Source organism: Mandrillus leucophaeus, unplaced genomic scaffold (genome assembly GCF_000951045.1).
Source record: "Mandrillus leucophaeus isolate KB7577 unplaced genomic scaffold, Mleu.le_1.0 Scaffold30, whole genome shotgun sequence".
NCBI classification, from domain to species: Eukaryota; Metazoa; Chordata; class Mammalia; order Primates; family Cercopithecidae; genus Mandrillus; species Mandrillus leucophaeus.
In genome coordinates, this window is record NW_012103143.1 from 2,992,800 (window position 1) to 3,008,268 (window position 15,469).

The 15,469-nt window shown below is 61.8% G+C and overlaps 1 protein-coding gene across 1 annotated transcript in view; it reads left to right on the forward strand.

Moving 5' to 3' along the window:
• The window catches only part of TPCN2 (two pore segment channel 2), a 38,661-nt gene that overhangs the window by 3,430 nt on the left and 19,762 nt on the right, over positions 1 to 15,469 (forward strand). Inside the window, exons 2-7 of the mRNA XM_011987066.1 lie at positions 2,074 to 2,138; positions 2,762 to 2,838; positions 3,216 to 3,393; positions 5,581 to 5,697; positions 10,997 to 11,103; positions 12,000 to 12,072. Of these exons, the coding sequence (XP_011842456.1) occupies positions 2,074 to 2,138; positions 2,762 to 2,838; positions 3,216 to 3,393; positions 5,581 to 5,697; positions 10,997 to 11,103; positions 12,000 to 12,072 (617 nt within the window). The remainder of the gene's footprint in view (positions 1 to 2,073; positions 2,139 to 2,761; positions 2,839 to 3,215; positions 3,394 to 5,580; positions 5,698 to 10,996; positions 11,104 to 11,999; positions 12,073 to 15,469) is intronic.

Consider the following 15,469-nt stretch of genomic DNA (forward strand, 5'->3'; position numbering starts at 1 on the left):
TGCCTCAGCCTCCCGAGTAGCTGGGACTACAGGCGCCCGCCACCTCGCCCGGCTAGCTTTTTGTATTTTTAGTAGAGACGGGGTTTCACGCTGTTAGCCAGGATGGTCTCGATCTCCTGACCTCGTGATCCGCCCGCCTCGGCCTCCCGAAGTGCTGGGATTACAGGCTTGAGCCACCGCGCCCGGCCGAATGTGAGCACTTTCCATGGTCCTGGGGCTGGAGTGAGCCCTGGAACTCGGCAGCTTGGCTCTTGTCTAAGAAACTTGTATCACTAGGTCTCTCCTGGTAGAGATTCTATCTTCTCCCAGGGGATTTGGTAAGGTGGGGCCTTTCAGAGCACCTGCCCCCCAGGCTCCCCTCGGGGCTGTTCGTTTATTCATGGGATAAATCAGCTTTGAGTCCTGTGTGCTTGAGTTTTGGGCTCTGCAGATACAGCAGGGAACAAAACAGTGTGGCTTCTGTTCACGGCGATCCCAGGATGTGCTCAGGGGACATAAACAGTAGCCACTTTCAGAGCTTCCCTGGGGAGACATTCGGCTGTCCTCAGGGTGGGTCTTGTGGCTGTGCACGTGGGTACCAAAGCCGCAGGGAGGGAAGGCTCTTGCTTCCGGCAGTGCAGCAAGGCCGGGCAGAGCCAGTGGGGTTCCGGTCTCTTGCCTCTGTCTGGGATCCCCACATCTCTAATCCGTCCGGGGCCCAGCTGCCTCTACCTCATGCCCCCAAGCAGGAGCCCGGAGGACAGGGGCAGCTGCCTCCCTAGGGATGGCCAACAGAGTGGGCGGGTCATGGCTTGGACCTCTGCCCGGGGACCAGGACCTCCCGAGGCCTCTGCTGCTGCCTCCCGTGTCACCACATTGTCTTGGTGCAGCTGTGGGCCCCAAGGGGCCAGGTGTAAAAGCCGAGTCTCAACTGAAAAGACAGCTGCTTCGCCCTCTCCCCGGGCTGGGAAATGTCAGCCTCTCCGGGTTCCTCAGTTGCTTCGGGTTGAGCGTTGCTTCTCCCTTGGCCTACTGAGGAGCAGCTCTGCAGCGAGGCCACACAGGTGGCATGTGCCTGCGATGCGGGTGGGTGGCCCGGGCCTCCCGCAGTGTCTCAGTGACTGACCAGGTGTGCCCGCTGGCTGCTCCATGGCGGGCGAGAGGCTTGTGAGCAGGCCAGGATGCTGGGCCTTGGCTTCTGTGCCACCTGACTTTTCCTGAAGGCCTGAAGGGTGATGGTGTGTGGACAGGGAGCCACTGCCGCCTTTGCCCAGGCCTGTCGGGAGGCTCCACCCTGCTTGTGCTGTTGGTAAAGGCGGGCGGCCACCCTTCACCACAGAAGGCACCGGCAGAGGCTGGAGGACCCGGGCGTTCCCAAAGCTCTGACCCTGGGAGTGATTTGGGTGGGCTTGCCTGGGCCCATGGGCCGGGACAGTGAGGGGACGGAACCTGGGTAGCTCTCAAGCCTCACGGCGGTGCCTTCGGGTTCTAGATGCCAGTTCTCCCTGTCGGTGTTGAATCTGAGGTCTAGTTTGATGGGGGTGGGTGGGACAGTGGGTGCAGTGTCCTGGCTCAGGAAGGCTGTGCAGGAGCCAGGGTCGGGCCGAGCAGAAGAGGGCTGACAGCAGCCCCGTGTACCGAGCGTGTTTGGGGAGTGTGGCAGGGGGCTCTGGCCCTCCTGCGTTGCACCTCCCAGTACCCTCTGGGGAGCCGAGTGGGTGGCTGTGAATAGCCCCACTTGGCAGAGGAAGAGCCAACCACAGCCTTCCTGCTAGCATGTGGAGGAGCCGGGCTCTGAACCCCGAGTCTGGCGCCGGGGCCCTGCAGGATGCGCTGCTTCTCATGGGCTTGCTGGGTGTGCTGCAGGCGGAGCCGCCGTGCCCTGGGCCTGCCCTGCGCACGTGGTGCCGAGGCACTTACCTGGTTTGGTCCCTGCCCCGGGCAGGCACTTGCAGCCCCACTGCCGGGTGGAGTCATCTCTTTACACATGGCCTTGGGAGGAACCGCAGCCGGCATCTTTCCTCGATCCCGGGTGTCCTGGAGGGTGAGGCCATGTCATCTGCTCGGTCACCTGATGTCCCCCTCTGCCTGCAGGTGCCGCGGCCAGGTGGGACCTCTGCATTGATCAGGCTGTGGTCTTCATCGAAGATGCTATTCAGGTTGGTGGCACCTGCTCCCTGTGGCCTGACCTGGGGGGTGGCCACCCTCCAACTGGCTCGCCCCTCCAGGGGAGACTGACTGGGGCCAAGACCTCTGTTGCTGGACTGTAGCTTAAGAGAACCGAGGGCGGAGCCTCTGGGCACGGCTCTCCGTCAGTCCCTGGAGAACTTGTTTTCTGCATCCTGGACGCATTTGCTGCTTTGATGCACTGTGTTCTGAGGCCTGTTGGGGACCACCACATTCTAGGTCCTGGGTGGGTGGGGGAGTCTTGGAGGATGGCACGGCTGCACGGGGCATGGGAGGGTCAGCCTTGCACAGAGAAGAGAGAGCCTCACAGGCAGACACAGGCATGGCCGTGCCCTCAGCACGTGTTCCCTGAGCGTTTGCTCACACACACACCCGCCCTGGGTGTGTGGCCTGTGAGGTCTTGTGTGTTGGGCAAACCTCATGGTTTGTGATGGTGTGGGCCTTGTGGGTCAGGGCCGGCCATGTCCACACGCTGAAGCGTCCCCTGTGATCCACAGCCTGAGACTTGGGCCTGTCTCATGTGTGGTGTGGGGCTCGGGCCACGGCCCACCCTGCATGCACCCCTGTCATGCCTCATGTGACTTTTTGCTTCCAGTACCGCTCCATCAATCACCGGGTGGATGCCAGCTCGATGTGGCTTTACCGACGGTATTACTCGAACGTATGCCAACGGTGAGAACGCACCCATGTGGAACTCACGGTTCCTGCCGGCTTGCGTGGCGGGGGAGGCTGGCCCCTACCTGGGGATCACCTGGTCTCAGGGTCCAGGCAGGCTCCCTGTTACATAGATAGGGCGGTTACCATCGTCCTCTCTGGAAAGGAGACGGCCTGTGATGGAAGGCTCCTTCGACAACAAGGGTTCCTTTCTGGAATGCTGGGGTTAGCCCTCGGCAATGGAGCTTTGAGCAGGTTCGCGATCTCCCCAGTCACGAGTGTCCATGCTCAGGCAGCGCCAGCTCCTGCGCTTCGGACCGGGGAAGCTCCTGATCAGCCTCTGGGCCCCGAGGGCTGCCGACTCCTGCGTTTTCATGTTTCTGTTCCCTTTCCAGGACTTTGAGCTTCACCATCTTCTTGATCCTGTTTTTGGCTTTTATCGAGACCCCATCCTCGCTCACCAGCACGGCGGACGTGCGCTATCGCGCTGCCCCCTGGGAGCCGCCCTGCGGCCTGACCGAGAGTGTCGAGGTGCTCTGCCTGCTGGTCTTTGTGGCCGACCTCTCTGTGAAGGTGAGGCGGGTGCCAGGCCCTCTACATGCTGCCCTGGCCTCCCAGCGCCTGGCCGCTGCTGTCCTGGTTTATTGCTGATTCTCTGGAGCGAGCTGCCTTTTCCCCAGACTTTGTACTTTGACCCTGTGAGGAAGGCGCACTTTCTTGGACAAGCAAGCGCCTGAGGCAGAGGCTGTGTCAGCTGCCCTCCATCTCCACCATGCAAACCTGGTGTGCCGTCAGCTCTCCTCCGTCTCCACCATGCAAACCCGGTGTGCCGTCAGCTCTCCTCCCTGTCCACCATGCAAACTGAGGCCAGTGTGCCGTCGTGGGTGGCGCAGGCTGGCAGGACCTCTGAGAACGGTCCAGGGCCTGTAGTGCTGCTGTGAGGAGAGGTCCCAAGTGAATAAGTGAGGCCCAGGCGGTCCCTCCTCGAGGCTCACCGTGCCACCCCAAAGAGAAGAGGAGAGGAGGCGGGCGTGGGGCAGAAAGGGGTTTCTTGTGCACACAGCAGCTGCTGCACGTTTGACTCTGGATTCTGCCTGTGACGCACGTCCTCCTAGAAGCTGGGGGTGGGGCTTTGGTGCTCACCTAAGCTTCTGAGCCTCGTCAGAGCCTTGGTGACTTTCCAGGGAGGTGCAGGCTACGTGTTCTATTTTTGTCAAACAGTGATTCCAATGCCGCGGTCTCAGGAGCCCCCACATCCCTGCCCATGGTGTTAGATCAGGCCCTGGCTGCAGCCTTCCTCAGCGCCAGCCCTGCCACTCCTTGGGCTCGGGCTCACGTGGCCTCCCGGTCGCGTGGGGCCTCTGCCCGGCGCTGCCCTGCAGTCCCTTGTGGGCAGGGCGGGCTGTGTGCTGACCAAGGGTTGTGGCTGGATGCCGGGGTGTGGGATTGCAGGCCCCGGGCAGTTTCTCATTTCTTCCTTTTTAGCTCCTCATGTGGTTAGCAGGTCTGGGGGTTTTTCAACTGGAACTGAAACTGGCAAGAGGTTGTTAATAGCGGTTTTCGAATGGTTGGTGTGTTTGAGATGTGTCAGAAGGTGAGAGAGGGTACATCAGCAAGCTGTGACCTCTGGCGGCTGTCTTTTATTTTATTTTATATAATTTATTTATTTATTTATTTATTTATTTATTTATTTATTTTTTGAGACAGAGTCTCGCTCTGTTTTTTGAGACAGCACTCGCTCAGGCTGGAGTGCAGTGGCGTGATCTTGGCTCACTTCAACCTCCCCCCTCCTGGGTTCAGGCGATTCTCCTGCCTCAGCCTCCCCAGCCGTTGGGACTACAGGTGCGTGCCACCACGCCTGGCTTATTTTTTGTATTTTTAGTAGAGACGGGGTTTTACCGTGTTGGCCAGGATGGTCTCGATCTCCTGACCTCATGATCTGCCTGCCTCGGCCTCCCAAAGTGCTGGGATTACAGGCGTGAGCCACTGCGCCCGGCCGTCTTTTATTTATTTATTTTTGAGACAGAGTCTCGGTCTGTCGCCCAGGCTAGGGTGCTGTGGCATAATCTCAGCTCACTGCAACCTTTGCCTCCTGGATTCAAGTGATTCTCCTGCCTCAGCCTCCCAAGTAGCTGGGATTACAGGTGCCTGCCACCATGCCTGGCTGATTTTTCTATTTTTGGTGGAGGCAGGGTTTCACCATGTTGTCCAGGCTGGTCTCAAACTCCTGACCTTGAGTGATCTGCCTGCCTTGGCGTCCCAAAGTGCTGGGATTACAGGCGTGAGCCACCACCCTCTGGGGACTTTCTCGATGGTGGGAAATGGCAGTTAGGTAAGGGAAGAACAGACCAGACCTCACTTCCCAAACTGCCTTGCTGTAGCGGCGGAGACCTGCCCACTGAGCCGGTACTCTTCGAGCCTTTTCCAGAATGCATTCCGTGCCTTCTCAGCCTGCACAAGGTGGTTGGTTGCATAGGCAGAACAGGCAGGAGCCTCCTGTTACTGATGAGGACCAGGTTAGAGAGCTTCGGTGCTGCCTGAGGCTGCACAGTGAGTCCCTAGCAGGCTTGGGTGGGAGCTCGGGCCTCCTGAGTGCTGCTCAGCATCCCGTGGGGACCACACTGTTGTGGGGGCACACCCTGCTCTGGCCGTCCGGTCCCTGCTCTGGCCATCCGGTCCCTGCCCTGCGCACCGTCATTCTCTGGCTGCAGGGCCAGTGTGTGGGGCTGCTTGCTGCTCACCCGCCCGTCTCTCTTGCAGGGTTACCTGTTTGGGTGGGCCCATTTCCAGAAGAACCTTTGGTTGCTGGGCTACCTCGTGGTGCTGGTGGTGTCTCTGGTGGACTGGACCGTGTCCCTGAGTCTCGTGTGTCATGAGGTAGGTGGCAAGGCGGCCCTGAGACAGGCGGAGAGCTCTGGGGGTGGTGTGGGTGCAAGGCCCACAGGGATGTTGGGATGGAGCCCTGAGCCTGCCAGCCATCCTGCCCACCTGCCCAGCACTGCCCACCTCCCGTGGCACTTCTTCACTTGTTGGCTGGGGAGCCTTGTTCCCCGGAGGGCTGGACAGGCGCAGGGTTCCCCCTGGCGCACGCTGTTGGTGAGGGCGGACCTGGGAGTGAGATCCAGGACTCTGGCCTCCCAGCTCTCCACTTTCTAGCTGAGGGCCTCGTCCGCCCAGCGCCCGACGAGAGCGCCACACCAGGGCCTCACCATGCCCCATAGTCACAAGCCCCAAGCTCTGTGAGGCCTGACAGTGAGAAAGCCCCTCACCCGGCCACACTCAGCTCTTTCCACCGCAGCGTCTCGGTTTCCCCGCAGAGCACCCGGAAGCCCCCCCCGGGCTTTGGGAGAACAGAGCGGGAAGAGGTGGGTGCGGAGTCAGCAGGATCCACTGGGTCTTGTCGGGAAGCAGAGCCCCGCAGGTGCCCTGTGGAGAGAAGGAACAGAGGGCCTTAAATAGGCGCCGAGAAACCAACAGTGAAAGCAGCCCAGTGGAACCAGAACCGCCGGAGCAGCCCCACCCCTGGGCAGGGCACACGGGGGAGAGATGGGGGTTGTTAGCACCTGGAGGCCCAGGGGAGGGGCCCATAGAGCTGGGACCTTGCCCTCTGCCCTCTGGGAGGGGGCGCTACCCGGCGGGCGCTGGTGCCTCCCAGAAGCTCAATGAGGTTGGTCCCAGCAGTGTCGATGGGGAGGCTGGGAAGCTCTGGGTGCAGCCTAGTGAGTGCGTCTCCTGTCCGCCTGCCCCAGGGCCCTGCTGGCAGGACCTGGTGGGGAGTAGCCGCTGCAGAGAGCTGGAATGGGCGGCGTCGCGGCCACAGCCCGGCAGAGCGGAAGGGTGGCTGGAGGGCAGCCCCGCTGTGCTGCTGTGGGGCCTCCGTGGCCGCCTCCTTCCTGTCTCCCTGACCTGGCAGCGTCCCGAAGCCTCCTCCCTGCACAGGAAGAGCCTCTCCCGTGACTGCCGCAGCAAGGGGAGCGGGGACGGCCCTCCCACCGCCATTTCTGAGTTACGGTCGTGGCAGCTGTATCATGTTTTGTAACTTACAGGCTAAATTGTAAGCCACACCAAGAATCCTTATATGAAATTAGAATGGGGAAGGAGACAGGAAAAAGGGACACAGGTCTATGTTACAAGCAAGGAAGAAAACAAAGGCCTGTTTTTGTACCTGGCCGTGGGCCCTTCCTGGATCTCTTCTGCCACCTGCTCTGTGCTCCCTTCACCTCCGCCAGCTCCCCAGCTGGCCCTGGTTTTTCACCTGGCACAGGGACTGGACCTTCCTCCCTGAGGGGCCCGAGTCCTTGGTGGTCCTGCCTTTGGAAGGCTGGAGTTCTTTGCTAACTTTTCCTACGGGACATAGGAGTAAGAGGTGCCCCAGAGGACCCCACCCAGCCCTCCCTGCTGTTCTCAGTGGTAGCGGCCAGCCTGCCCACTCACCCTGCTGGCACAGCAGCCCTCTTCTCATGAACAAGCTATGGTCCAGACCACTGGCACCAGCGTGTATCCTGGTGGAAGCATCCCCACCTTGGGAGGGGATATTTCCAGACCGGGGACCCAGAATGGGCGAGGTGGGAGGTGGAAAGCTGGCCATCCCCCTGTGCCTCTTCACCATGTTCACTCCCATTGCCCTTGCCTGGGTCCCAGTGGGTCCTAGCTGGGGAGAGACAGCCCCGCCCAGTTGCCTCCAGTTCAGAGCCTGTGCTGTGCCCTGTGACCCTAAGCCGACAGCGTTGCTGAGTCTTCCTAAGGCTCTGGGACCCTTCCCACAGCCAGCTACTGTGGGGCCGTGCCAGGGCTGCCCCAGCTCTTCCACTGGAAGCGGTATTTGCAGGGCTGTGAGTGGGACATAGTGCCCCACTGAGTTCATTCCTCAAGTTCTGGGATGGTGCTGGCAGAGACGTTGGGGGCAGGGCAGGCAGATTCATAACCTGCCCGCCTGTCTGTCCCGGGAGGACAGATGAGTGCCGGTTACGGGCAAGGGCCCCTTTGTTGCCGGGGGCTGTCTTGGGCCGGTGCCAGGCTCTGCCTCTGGCTGAGCGACTGTGCTATTGGCACCAGGCATGGCCTCCGTGTCTGTCGTGGTGGCCGATTTGTGTGTGGTGGAGGGAGTTAGGAGCAGGGTGGCTGAGGGAAGAGGCCCAGCTGCATCCACAGGACGCCTCGTCCTGGCCAGAGAGGCTCCTCTCCGCGGTGCCCATGGTGGGCGTTCATGTGGGGCCTCGGCTCCTCACGCCACGTGCCGTGCAGAGCAGCTTGTTCAGAGCAGCTTGTTCAGAGCAGCCAGTCCACATGCTTCCTCCCAGACCTCGTTCCCAGTCTTCCACCCTTCTCTTTCCACGCCCCTGTCCTCCACCTGGGAATGTCCCCTTTCCAGTCCACGCAGGGGACCGCCCACTGCAGAGCTTTGCCTTCCACCGCGTCCGTGCGGCGCTTTCTTGTTGGAGGCTGAAATGCGCGTGTGCGTTTCTGGCTGGACCGGCCGTCACTCAGCACATCTGCAAACCAGGCCTGAGGTTTTCCTCTGTGGCCAGCTGTCCCGTCATACAGAACTCGCACAGGGACTGGGCGGCTTGCAGGGAGGACCGGGTGCCCCCAGCCTTGTGGCCGGGGGAGCTGGATAACCCCTGGGCTGCCGGTCACTGTTGGGTTTTGCTCATTCACTTTGTCTTTGCCAGGGCTGTTTTGACGTGGTTTGTCTTCAAAGCCTTGGGTCTGAGGGTCCCAGGGGCTTGACTGGCATTGTGGTTGGTTGTCCTTGAAGGCTGGTCACCTGGATGTACCTTCCCATCCTCATAGAGGCCTCAAGGCCCCAGCTGTCAAGGGAAGGCCCTCAGGGTTGGGCTCTTGCGTCTGGGGAAGCTGTGCCGTGGTCTGTGTCTGACTACAGGTGAGGGTGCAAGTTCCTGGGCAGGGGAGGGGAGCCAGCAGCACCTTCAGTGTCTGCTTGGCCTGTAGAGGGGCTGAGAGAAGCCTCTGTTATCAGACCCTAAGACCAGAGTTTCCAACCAGTGGGCAGTGAGTGGGTTCCGGGTGAGCTGGGCGCACAGGGCAGGAGCCAGAGCCCTGAGCCGTTCTCTGTTCACCGCTGTTCCCTTGGCCTTCTCAGTCTTGCGCCAGGCCTTGGGGTCCCTTTTGAGGGTGATGATTCACTTGGAGTGAGTGCTGGGGATCAGTCACTTGCAGACGTTCTGGAGGGCCTGCTGTGCTGCTGCTGGGTGGACCGTGGTGAACAGAACGGGCAGGTCTCTTGTCCTCTGAGACCCCCTTCTGGAGCGACAGAGAGACTGCCAGGGCACAGAAGTGCCAGACGCAGAGAGTGATTCCCAAGGGTGGTGGGTGCCATGCCGGAGAGGAACCCGGCAGCCCTGGCAGAGGTGGTGTTCTGCAGGTTGGCAGGGGGGCTGAGCCGGCCAGCTGGGCAGAGACTGGCGGCTGGAGGACCGTGGCCTCTGCGGCCTGGGAAGGGGCTGGACTGACTGGCCGGGCCTGCTCTGTGGACCCTGGAGGCCATGGGCAGAGCCGTGGGCAGCTGTCGGAGCGTTTGGTTTTGTGCAAGGAGCTGACAGCCCTGCATTTCTAAAACAAGGCACTGATGAGGAGGCGAGACTGCAGCTGAGAGCGTGGATTTGAGATTGACAGGCGCCAAAGTGTAAACGGGATACTCATGGGACTGAATCCAGGTGTGAGGCAGAGAGAGGAGGTGGGGGCAGGGTGCCCAGCACAGGCGGATCGGGCAGTGCAGGCGGCCCACAGGGCAGCCGGGAGCACCGAGGTAGCTGTGTCTGGTGCCGAGGGCGCCAGGCAGGATGGGAAGGTTATCATGGGGACCCCCAGGTGGGTCCCAGTGGCCAGGAGGGGAGGATGGGCTGGGACAGGAGCAGGGGAGGTGGGTGAATAGAGGGGAGGGTAGGGAAACGTGGCATGATGGAAGCTGTGAGAAACTGGTGTGTGGTGGTTGGAGCAGGAGGTGGTGATTGAACCAACACTGAGAAGGCTGGGGTGGGTTGACAGGACTGTGGGTGGGCACTTCTGTCCTCCCAGGAGGAAGGCAGTGAAGATGGGAATACCTGTGAGAGTGTGTGTGTGTGGGTGTGAGTGTGTGTGAGTCTATTTTGCGTGGCCATAAAGCAAGACCTGAGGCTGGGTATTAATAGAGAAGGGGTTTATTTGGCTCATGGCTCTGTAGGCTGCATGGAAGCATGGGGGTGTCTGCTTCTGGTGAGGCCTCAGGCAGCGTCCACTCGTGGCAGAAGGAGACGGGGAGCGGGTGTGTCACATGGCGAGAGAAGCCTGCAGACTCCTTTTAACAACCAGATCTCTCGCGAACCCTCACCTGAAGTCATTACCGCAGGGAGGGTGCCAGGCTGTTCACGAGAGATCCACCCCATGACCTAGACCCTTCCCGCTAGATCCCGCCTCCAACACGGGAAGTCAGATTCAACATGAGATTTGGAGGGGACGCACGTTCACACCGTGTGAGGGTTGGGTGTGGGAGCAGTGAGGCTGGAGGGCGCTGTGTGAGTGTGGGGGTGTGGAGGTGGGGCTCCTGGGGGCAGGGTCTGTGTCTGGGAGGGGAAGGCTTGGAGCAGGGGTCACATTGATGCCGTGTGAGTGATGAGTGTGGGAGCAGTGAGGCTGGAGGGCGCTGTGGATGTGGCGGCGGGGGGGGTGGAAGTGGGGCTCCTGGGGGAAGGGTCTGTGTCTGGGAGGGGAAGACTTGGAGGCAGGGGCACGAGGGGAGGCGGGTTGAGGGGTGAGGGGTGAGGGGTGAGGAGGCGGGGATGGTACCCTGAGAGGCCAGGTGTGCTGGGCAAGGCAGGAGGGTCCCAAGGCAGGCATGGGGCCGCCACCCTTCCAACTGTGTCCTGGGTGGGCAGAGGGGAGGATGACCTTGGACAGGGATGGGGACAGGTGTTAGGACTGGGGAGCCTGTGTGTGCAGCGCCCAGGAGTTGGGAGATGGGCAAGGGGGAGGCCTGCGACGGGGAAGGACTGCGGATCATGCGGCCCGGAGCAGGTCTCAAGGCCAGCTCTGGAGCCAGGCCCTCCACTCCGAGCTCAGTGACTGTGGAGTGGCCCCCAGGGCACCGGGGTCTCTGACCTGTGTGCCCATCTGGGATGGTCGGCGGGGGTGGAACTAAGCACTGCACGTGGTGCTCAGCTGCCCGGATCTCTTCCAGCCTCTGCGCGTCCGCCGGCTCCTCCGCCCCTTCTTCCTGCTGCAGAACTCCTCTATGATGAAGAAGACCTTGAAGTGCATCCACTGGTCGCTGCCGGAAATGGCCAGGTGGGCTCTTCGTGCCCCGGGCTCGTAGGGCTGGGAAGTGGCTCTCTCTGCCCCAGGCCATGTGGTTGTGGGCGGGGCCCATCGGAGTCTCACCTTGGACTGCCTGCTCCGCATCCCTGGCTGGCTGGTGACGGTGTGGGGAGGACGCTGGGGGGGGCGTTTGGGGTCTCAGTGGTTCCAACAGTTCCCCAGAGGCCTCCCAGCAGCCTTCGACCTAGGCCCGGGGCTGCAGACACTGTGGCCCCAGCTCAAAGGCTGTGAGTCCCCTGGGCAGTCTCTCCGATGGGTCTCCTCTTGTCCCCTCTGTCCCCACTGGGGCTGCGCCTTGCCTCTCCCCTCTGCTGTCCCCTCCCACTCATGGTGTCTGCACGTTGCCAGCCTAGACTTCATAAAGCCGAGCTGCTCCTGACGGCACCCCTGCTTGGAAGCCCTCGTGGCTCTTGTTGCCACTAGAAGCGTGGGGCGCTCTCCCTGCGCCCCAGCCCAGCCTCCATCCACCTCGGCTCACCCCTGGTCCCGATCCCCTGTCACCCTCTGCTCTTGCCAGTGGCAACGCTGCGTGAGTCCCTAGTGGCTCACGTGCTGACCCCTCACCATCCAGCTCAGGTGGGTGGAAGTGGCCACCTCTGAGAGCCCTGGGCCCTTGGATGCTGTCTCAGCTGGGCCCCCTGGGTTTCATTGGTCACTGTCAAAGAAGGGACTCTGCCAGGGCAGGACCAGGCCTTTCCTCTGGGCCCCATGAGCTGAGCATGAGGCAAGGCCCTCGGGGAGAGGGGGACCCAGCTGCTGCAGACTCCTGGGCGCTCCTGTCACCGAGCCCCGCAGGCAGGTCAGGTGTCCCTGGGTCCTGCCTGCCCACCCGCCTGGCCCAGGCTGAGTGCTACGCTCTCCCCCAGCGTCGGGCTGCTGCTGGCCATCCACCTGTGCCTGTTCACCATGTTCGGGATGCTGCTGTTCGCCGGCGGGAAGGTAGGGCACCCTACCTTCTCAGCGGTTCCAACAGGGTCTGGGGATGGGGCTGTGCCTAACAGAGGGGGCTGGGCCGGTGTCTGCTGCCCTGGCTTAACCCATGTGCAAACTCTGTCCAGGAGTTAGCAGTGGCCCATCAGGGGTCCAGGGGCCTGCCTTCAGGTGGCCACAGTGCTCCACCACCCCACTGCCCGGATACCTGGGGTCTCCTGGGCTCAGGGCCACTTGTTCTCTGTCCTGGCTGCCCCTCTCCAACCCTCCCCTGCTCCCTCCCATCCTGACTCAGTTCCCTTACCCTCCTTCCCACTTCCCTCCCTCCCTGCCTATCCCCTGTCCTCCTCCCCTCCTACCTTCCTCCCTGTCTCTGTCTCCCCACCCCTCCCCGGCCCTCCCCGCCAGGCCCTTCACTGAGGGTGGTTCCTCTGGTTTCTCCTCCAGTCCCGTTCATCCTTCCTGACAACCAGGCTTGCCCTGCACCCTCTCTGACTGCAGCCCCCCAGGCTGCGCTGGCCTATTGGGAGGGCCCTTACCTCCCACGCCCTCTCCTGCCACTAGTCTCTCTCACCATATCCTCCTCTGTGGCTGCCCGGGGCGCGGCAGCTCGTTGCTGTGTGGAGGCGTCTGCCTGTCTCCCTACCCCGCTGCAGTGTTATGAGTTTATTCTCCCATCCTGGCTGAGGGCACCATCCTCCTTGGGGCTGGGACCACGCTGCATCGCTGCGGCTTTGTCGTGGGAGTGGACAGTGCTCAGCCTGTGCTGCTGTTCATTTGTGGCCGCGTTGGGGTTTGCTGTGTGTTGTCCAGAAGGGGAAGGCTGAAGCCCGGGTTCTCACCCAGGGCGGAAGCAGTGAGTGAGCCCTGTGTGTGCGTGGTGTCTGTATGTCTGTGTGCGAGTCTGTTGTCTGTGTGCGTGTGTGGTGTCTGTGTGTGCGTGGCTTGTCTGTATGTCTGTGTGTGTGTGTGTGTGGTGTCTTATGTGGTGTGTGGTGTGGTGTCTGTGCATGCGTGGTGTCTGTATGTCTGTTTGCTGTGTAGTGTCTGCATGTGTGCATGGTGTCTGTGTGCGTGCGTGGTGTTTGTGTGCGTGCGTGGTGTCTGTACGTCTGTGTGCGTGCGCGGTGTCTGTACGTCTGTGCATGCATGGTGTCTGTACGCCTGTGCGCGTGCGTGGTGTCTCTACGCCTGTGCGCGTGCGTGGTGTCTGTGTGCATGTGCGCATGCGTGGTGTCTGTGTGCATGCGTGGTGTCTGTGTGCATGCGTGGTGTCTGTGTGCCTGTGTGCGTGTGTTTGTGCATGCGTGTCTCTGTGTGTATGTGTTTGTGTGCCTGTCAGGAGGGAGAGAGGATAGGGACTCTGGTGTGGATGCCCCCTTGCCAATGGCTGTGATTCGGGGGCAGCTGGGCTGTGGAGATGGAACCGGCTGACGGAATCTCAGGCCCTCCTCTGTGTGACTGTCCAGTGACTGCTGCAGTGGCGCTGTTTCCCAGAGCCCATACAAGGTGGATGTCATCATTGTGGGTGCTGGACATGGCAAGAGCCTCAGCCTTGAGGCTGGGGTGTGATCCTCCGCCTGGGAAAGCCGAGTGTCCCATCCTGAGGCACTGGGAAGGGCCGGCTCCTCCTCTAGGCGTGGGGTTCTGCCCCATGGAGCGGCCCTTGGGGAGCAAGGTGTGCCTTGTGTGAGGGGTCAGAGCGCTTGTCGTGGTCTTGGCAGGAGTCTGGATCCCTGTCCGAGGCAGGACTTGAGAGGAACATGGGATGGTGGCCGGCCTGTCCCTGCCTTCCTTCCCCGGCCATCGTGCCCTGCCAGCCTGGCCTGGGGCAGTAGCCAGGCTGTGCTTCCGGATGGCCTTGCTGGCATCGCCGGCTCCTGCTGGCGGGGTGCAGCGGCCGCCTTGCTTTAGCTACCCTTGTGAGCATGGTCCAGAGCCAGCCTGCTTGTCCTCTGCTGGCTTTGCTCGTTGTGAAGCTCCAACCTGGACTGATTTCCAAGAACCAGGATTGGTGCTGGGGTGTGTGGTCTCCCGGCAGCCGTGATGGTGCTGTCCCACTTTACAGACGTTTCTCAGGTCGGGGCTGTGGACTGGCTCGGGTCCATCGTTGCTGGTTGTGGCAGGTTGGGCGGGAGCCCAGGGCTCCTCTGTGTCCCTCGCAGAGCTGTGGCTTGGGCTGGGCTGTAGGTACGGGAGGTCACGCCTAGGGTCTGCCCGAGCAGGGGTTGAACTGCAGAGGAGGAGCGTGAGGCCTGCTGGGAGGCGCAGTGTGGGGCGGGAGAAGGGCCAGGGCAGGGGCGTTCTGTCGGCTCTGTGGACCTCAGCATCCGTTGGGTGGTGTGGGTGCCAGAACCTTCCTCAGCTGACTCGAAGCCTGGCCCTGAACCTTGCTCAGTGGGCGCTCGGTGGGTTGCTTTACGTTCGGGAATGTGGTGGTTTGACTGGGTGGGAGTGGGAGTGGGGAGGCCCAGGAGGCCTGAGCCCAGCGCTCCAGTCCTGCCGTCCCCGGTGACCGCTGGAGGCCAGCCTGCCCTCCAGGCTTCAAAGGCCTCGCTCTGCTCCTCCACTCTGGCTTGGGCTGAGGCCCAGGAGGGGCCCGCCTCGCTCTTCCCAGCAGGGGAGCCTGTCCCTACCCATGGCTCTGTGCCTGACAGTGCTCCCTACCTTCTAACTTCCTCTCAGTGGCCTCTGTGCTCCCTCCCCTTAGCAGACTGTGGCGTCTTCACCATCAGTTAGTTCACGTGTCCTTGGGAGCCCCTGACTGGGCAGATGAGGGGACAGGGCCATTTTATAGGTGAGACCTTGCAGGCCTCGGTGCTATTGATGTGGCTCTGAGGCTGGAAGGGTGGCCTGTGTGAGAGAGAGTGGCTGTCACAGGCGCCTCCGTGCCAGGGCCTGCTTGCGAGGTCTCCCCTTCGCCTGCAGCTGGGCTCGTGGCTTTGAAACGATCCCTAAGTTTGTGTGCTTTGTGTGCCAAGTCCCGCTGTGCCACCGGCCCATCCAGTTCACACAACCAGTCTGGTTTGCAGGAACCACCCATCTTCCAGCTGGGCATCTTCCAATTGGGGGTCTGGAGGCTTGATCGGCAGAGGGTGCCCACGAGCCTGGCCCCAGTGAGAGCCCCGGGCCCAGAGTCTCGAGTGGAGTTGCTTTCCGAGCAGAAACCCTGCACGTGCCAGCTGTGTTTTGTGGCTGGGACCCCTCTCAGGAGGGAGAGAGGATAGGGACTCTCGTGTGGATGCCCCCTTGCCAATGGCTATGATTCACCACAGCCACGAGCACAGTGCCCCTGGGTCCCATGGGTGGCCATGGGCCCTGACACACAGCCTCTAGAGTAGGCTTCACGAAGGGTCCAACCTGTCCCACTGTGGCAGCCTGGGCCCCTCCTGCCCCTCCTGCCCCT